This window comes from Ictalurus punctatus, chromosome 6 (assembly GCF_001660625.3).
Source record: "Ictalurus punctatus breed USDA103 chromosome 6, Coco_2.0, whole genome shotgun sequence".
Classification (NCBI taxonomy): Eukaryota; Metazoa; Chordata; class Actinopteri; order Siluriformes; family Ictaluridae; genus Ictalurus; species Ictalurus punctatus.
The window spans coordinates 24,098,918-24,105,476 of NC_030421.2; the positions used below are offsets into that span (position 1 = coordinate 24,098,918).

The window sequence follows — 6,559 nt, forward strand, 5'->3', positions numbered from 1 at the left end:
ACCAGAACTCAGGTTCCCAAACATGGTTCTAAAGTATTCTCTGTCCTTCAGTGTTTTATTCAACTGTTAATGAACACCAACACGTGCAGGACATGCAATAGTCCATGACAAGGGCTCTCTACTGCAATCCTAGAGTTCAAATAGTCTTCCTGACCAACCCACTTGATCCAGCTTAGTAATTGATGAGCAGGAAAACCTAGATTGTGTTGCTCAGTGAGTTCCTAGGACCGAATAGCTAAAATCTCTTTCGACAAGAGAGCAAGCAGGGAATAAGTAACAACCTTGAACACCAGTAAACACAAGTATATATTTATTTAACGCAATTTACAAAAGCAAATGTTTACTGGCTTTTAACCAGCTGCATCCTACATCCCTTTCTCCAGCCACCAGGAGTGCAACCCCTGGAACCGAGTGGACCCAGAGCAAATACACTTCTCCAATTGTGATGTACAGAAAGTGCCATCAGACTACCAAGGTTTTGTGATGAATCCCCAACGTTGACATTTTAGTGTGTACCATTGTTGTTGTTCAAAGCAGGGTCAAACACGATTCCCAAAATACAAAAATTACAGTTGTCCTTTAAACACTTCAATACACGTTTTAATTTTGTAATTGCTTACAAGTTTATAATACAATATTGTTTTGACATAGTGGACATTGAAAATGAGCATTTCTTTCTACATGGACAATTAAGAGCAGACACTTGGTAGCAAATGTGAATTCACAATTGAGTAGAGTGTATGTTGCCACTTGTAAGTTTTTACATGGCAAACAGGATGAGGAAAGCAACCATCAAACAGAAGAGACCCATGGCTTCGGACAAAGCAAATCCCAGAATAGCATAGGAGAAGAGCTGCTGCTTCAGAGATGGGTTCCTTAAATAAATAAAAAACAATTTTAAAAAGAAAAGACAAGTCAGATTCACAAAATCCTTGCTTGAAAATTCACATCAACTGTAACAATTAATTACAAACTGAGTGATGAAAAGCTGGTAGCATTTTTTACCTTGCATATCCAATGATCAGACTACCAAAGACGGTTCCGATTCCAGCACCAGATCCAGCCACTCCAACGGTGGCAGCTCCAGCTCCAATGAACTTGGCGGCAGTGTCGATGTCACGGCTCACCGCACTGGTCTGGAAGCCTCGCAGACACACCTGGGTGAGGGGAGACTGGGGCAGAAGAGCAGCAGGAGCCTAAAGAGAAAGAGGAACATGAGTGATGATCTGGTACATGGCGCAGACATACGAGAATGTCATATGACAAATATAACCAAACACTTTCTCCTTTTAGTGCAAAGTAGCACTTAATTTCCCAAGTGGTTAAAAACGGGGCGTGCATCAGGACTGGGAAGAGTAGTGGATCCTCACACATTTACTGCATTCAGTCATCACTTATTATTTTTATCTAGTCTGGGTCACAGTGGCTTAAATGAATGAGTCTGTTAGAAAATATTGTGGACAAGTGAAAATTACTGTGGAAGCAGGACTGAATTCCCTTGGGGATGCAAAATATAAAGAAACAGCTAAACAATAAAATCAGTGAACATTGTGCTGAACTCAATACATAAAAAGATCAAGTCACTAAACCCACTGACATGACTGTGGTCAGCACACCACAGAACAAGTACAGACACACTGATTGTGCATTTTTGTACTTCTTCCTGAAACTCACTACGGTTTAGTAAAACATCACTGCATTACACAAGTCCATCTCCTACCATCTTATTATGCCACAGGTGCATGAGTGTTTTCACTATTCTAATAAAACCACTTCAGCTCAAGAAGAGCGGTTAATTAGCTGGTTTGATTGAAGTAGGTGTGTTAGGAGCAGGGAAAACACTACAATGTGCAGGACAGGGGGTGCTCCAGGGCTAGGGAGCCTATGATTTAGATACTTGTGACAATATAATACTTCGAAAGGTGGGGAAAAAAGTAACAAATGCAAATTCAGGACTATAACAATGACAGACAAGTGCACAGAGATCGGTTAGTACAAGTAGGAATCGGCTGGCTACTCAGTCTTTTTATCTCACCTCTGTTTTGACCTCTGGCCTAGACAGTACAGCAGCAGACACGGGTCTGTACAAAGCCCGGGATCCAGAGCGGACCTGAAACACATTCAATATTAGTGAGACAAAGAAACAAAGTGCAGAAAGTGAAAGAAATAACCACAGAGACTTTTGAAGGACACATATGCAGTGAAAGCACACAGGGTCCAAGTTCATCAGGTGACGAAGTACATAACTCTCACCTTTTTACTGAATGACAGCTGCACAGTTGTGGTGTTTGGGCAGAGAAACTAGACGTTACCATTTTGTTGCAAAAACAAGAAAACCTTTGAGATGTAGTTATAAACGTTCTGCAGACAACTAGCTAGAAAGACATTCCCCGAAAAACCCAGTAACAGTGTTAATAATAATGATTACCAGTCTGGAATACAGTCTGACCCAACATGAAGACATTTTAATGGTTTTATTAACTGGAACTGGGAAGACAGGTTGGACAGGAGTGCAGCCAGGTTAAACGAGCCTAAACACCACAACATGCCAGTGAACCCTTATTAGCCAACCTCTATGCAGCTAGCTTAGCTATTAGCATGCTAACCCGCGAACTAGCTAGATTTTGACCTTAAAGCAAATGCTCATTATGGCAACCTTCCACACAAGTGACAGTTATTCAAATCCCAAAACACACGTTAATGCAATAATCTGGACACATGTCTGGTTTACTGCTTTACTCTGTCGAGCTCTGAACACATGAACGGATGAATGAACTCGCTGTAGCTACAGTAAGTAGCAACCGGCTTCAAGTTCAGCCGAAGGCCCCAAAAATACACTCAAAGATACAACAGATTAAACGACACCAAATCGGCTCGTGTTAAATTACTCACCAGTGCAGGCGTGGAGACGAATTTCGCACAGGCGTACATGGTGGAATTTAAGGTTTTTTTTTTTATCCTATTAGGATAACAGCAACAGGAGACTGTCTGAAGGCAAAATGGGGTAAGGTCAATACCAATTTTACACTTTTATCCAAAAATAAAACGGCTTAAAATCACATATAATATTACTAACAACTGCTTAAGTAATAACACTGACTAAGAAAAGCTGGAGAACAAGGATGAAGCAGGATTGACTTTTTTCCACACTAGCCTGCAGAATCTCCGATACTCACCGAAGACAGAGGTCGAAACACCCGAAACACTGCGCACGCGCACGAGTGGCTCTCAGAAAAGTCCCGGATGAACACGTGACGTCAAGCAAGGTCGTTTCTTCCAAACTTTATTGAAATGGCACATAGAACAAAACGAAGACGTTTATTTATTTTTAAAACAACAACAAAAAATACTTGCTGATTGTTTGGGCACGTTATGTTTAATCTTCGTTACCAGTTCATTATTAGATTTTTTTTTGGTTGACTTTATCACCTTCCATAAATAAATGAATGAATGAATGAGTGAATGAATGGTTTGGGGTAGTAGGTAGTGTTGGTGCTTTACAGCTCAATAATATTAGGTTCACCTTCAGATTCAGGTGCACAGGACTGACGACTCTAAATTGGTTCTGTGTTTGAATGAGTGTGTGAGATGCTCTGTGAATGAATAAATCTTGAGGTTGGTGCTTTACCGGTCCTGAGCTTTGGTTATGGTCTGTTTGGACTTTGGCATGTTCTCGCCATTTATGAACTTGGCCGATGCTTTAAGTCAAAGCAAATTGCAATTGAGAGGCAGTACAATCTTAGCGATTTGTATATTTCAAAAATCTGTTATTTGGTCAATTGATCATGGTAAAATGTTTGGTCTGACTGGATACCAGTTGCCAAAACACCAAGCTGGTCAATGTGGACCATCTTGGAGAGCTTGTAAGAGAGGGTGATAATCCATTTCTGAACTGTTGCTACTCACAGAGTACTGTAGTTATTTTATGAAAAGAATGCAACAGACAGAGTCAGTTATAACATTTCAAACGTTTATCAGTCTCTCCAGGTTTTTGCGGTTGTAGAAATGAACGCAAAAATCAAGGAAACTCCGTAATATTCACAGGAGCTTGCAATTATTCAAAATTGCCGCAGATTTGGGCCAAGATGTGACATGTAACATCATCACACGTGCCATGTGACGTTAAAGCAACGAGCATTCAGCCAAAGCCCTCTTTGATTCACGTGCATCGAACATGAGGACAGCTAAAAGATCTGATTTGACAACAAACATCACTGCAAAAGACAGTGCGAAACAATTTTGCCATTTCAAGTAGTTTTCTGCAAAATAAGGAAGCTGGAAAGTTTGACCAGCTCAACCTATGTATTAGTAACTGGTAGGCCTAGATGAGGCAGAATTTTCAGCAGGGTCAATAATTAAGTGTTTGATGTCCTATGGTAGGCCAGCATCCCCTCCAGGGTCTATTACTGCTTTGTAACCAGTATCCTGGCTCCACCTCAGCCCTTGCCACAATAACAACAATAACTGAAAATGAAAAAAGAAGGAGTAAATTCTTTTTACTTGAGAGAGTTTAGAACTATGATATCCCACATAACCTGTCTTTTGGCTCTTCAGCAGTAGTATCTGTGCAGGTGTGGGTGATGAATGGCTTGCCAGAGCCACTGGTTAGAGGGCTGGCGAGTGCTGTGGGCCGCAGTGTGTTCTGCTGTTACGTCAGTGATAGAATCCCTCATTGCTTCTACAGGTGAAATCGCTCCAGCTGAACAGGGAATGAAGGCATCACCTTCCTTAATCACTTGCCTCAGTGCAAGATTACCTAGCAGTGATTTGAAGTGGTCAGCATCTGAAATGATCTGAACTGGTCATTCATCATATATCTTCTGTAGTGGATAGCATTTGTTGAACTAAGGAACACAGAACCTTCATCTTGCCTCCCCAATTCTTACCTCAGATCACATCTCTGAAAGGTCTACTCACACAATTCACACTGGCTTCATGAATCACATAATGTTCATTTAAATAAACATTGTAACCTTCTAAGTATAGTAGTTTGATTAAATCCATTGAGCAACAGGAAGCAAAAACAATAATGTCATTTAAAGAGCCTGTTGTTTACTAGCTGCTTCATACCTGCAGTGTCTAAAACAGAGCAGTCATTTTATTTTGTTACAAGATTTCAGAATGTAACCGACTATTGGTGTTTTACTTCTTCACTGGTCAAACTTGAAGAGATGAGAGATGATCCTTGAGCTCCTTTACCACCAGAGGGGGTCAAAGAGTTTAATGTGCCAACTGCTTATGAGGTCTCTATAGGTTCTCTCCCTGAACAGGGCATTTTTATAGCTTGCTTCACAAGCATAGCATCCATCACCTGCCCCCTTCCATGTCAACACATAATAATAATAATAATAATAATAATAATAATAATAATAATAATAACAACAGCAATAAGTTTTTACAAGTCTCAAATCATTATTTTACATGCTGCCTTTTATTTTAAGTTTCCATAAAGGTTTAACACAATCCCAAATGTAGTGCCAACTGTCAAGATGATCTAGGTTACCTGCACTGGTTCAGCATGTATGTGAATGTTTAATTAATAGGGCTGCTAGAGATCAAATCAGCTCTAGAGAAGCAGGCATATCCAGGCTCCTTTTCCCAGGTTCACACTTTTCCCAGGTTTTCACCCCCCCCCCCCCCCCCCGCCCACCCCCCTCTGCTCCTGAGTGAACATCTTGAGACATTGCATTTGCATGCGGCCCCCATCAAGCTGCATGCACTCAGACTGGTAATAAAAGGCATTGACCCCCTTAACCTTTATGAATTACAATTTGTGCCAGCAACACATCCTGTCAGAAGAGTGGGCACCCACGGAGTTGTGCGTGCGTGCATGTGTGTGTGTGTGTGTGTGTGTGTGTGTGTGTGTGTGTGTGAGAGCGGGAAAGAGAGTTAAGGAAAGAGCATTGGTGTGTGTGTATGTGTGTGCTGTGCAGTTGTTAGAAAAAGAGGAAAAGGTTTTTACAGGCACTGGCGGACACTGTTGACAAGCTGTGAATAGGCGTTCTGCATTCTGACAGCACGGCCAGGAGTGAGGCTACAGCAATTCTGAAGCCCCCATATGCAGCATGAACACACACACACACACCTACACCCACACCCACACACGCACACACACACAAACACACCATAACCATTTACACAGGGCAATGTTCATTTTCAGTTACTACCATTTTAACCCACTATAACTGGTAATCTCAGAATCCCTGGTATATTAGTACTAGGATTGTCATAACACATTTTACTGTTTAATTATTACATATTTAATAGAAAAACAACAACAACATCCACATACATTAAACATCCAATATTCTAGTCCCATAAGGTAACTATTTTGAAATATGTGAAGTGAAGTTTGTGGATTGACATAGGAAAAGGGGTCTGAATAAATACATGTAACCTATGGCATATATCAAAGATAAATTTAAATTAAGTGTGACTTTCTGATTAAGTATATATATATATATATATATATATATATATATATATATATATATATATATATATATATATATATATAAACCAAACAAATGTGTCCTAAGCGTGATGGTTGAAGTAGATT

At 40.4% G+C, this 6,559-nt stretch overlaps 1 protein-coding gene across 2 annotated transcripts; it reads right to left on the bottom strand.

The window, feature by feature from the left end:
• Positions 1-293: 293 nt before the first annotated feature.
• atp5mc3a (ATP synthase membrane subunit c locus 3a) lies at positions 294-3,274 on the bottom strand. 2 transcript variants are annotated; one of them, XM_017470380.3, is made up of 5 exons: positions 3,177-3,274; positions 2,893-2,988; positions 2,036-2,110; positions 1,006-1,196; positions 294-875 (listed from the first exon to the last, which is right to left on the bottom strand). In XM_017470380.3, exons 2-5 carry the CDS (start codon positions 2,929-2,931, stop codon positions 761-763), a joined length of 420 nt encoding a protein of 139 aa, XP_017325869.1. In that variant the 5' UTR covers positions 2,932-2,988; positions 3,177-3,274; the 3' UTR covers positions 294-760. The 2 variants fall into 2 exon arrangements, with proteins under 2 accessions (XP_017325869.1, XP_017325870.1); XM_017470381.2 differs by having other exon boundaries at positions 3,101-3,216.
• Positions 3,275-6,559: the final 3,285 nt, after the last annotated feature.

Excerpts from the sequence above, each read along its gene's own strand:
- atp5mc3a (XM_017470380.3), bottom strand. The coding sequence starts at position 2,931 with ATGTACGCCTGTGCGAAATTCGTCTCCACGCCTGCACTG. Across the intron at positions 1,197-2,035 it reads GGCCAGAGGTCAAAACAGAG|GCTCCTGCTGCTCTTCTGCC; the intron begins GTGAGATAAAAA and ends CTTTCTCTTTAG. Across the intron at positions 876-1,005 it reads CTGATCATTGGATATGCAAG|GAACCCATCTCTGAAGCAGC; the intron begins GTAAAAAATGCT and ends TATTTATTTAAG.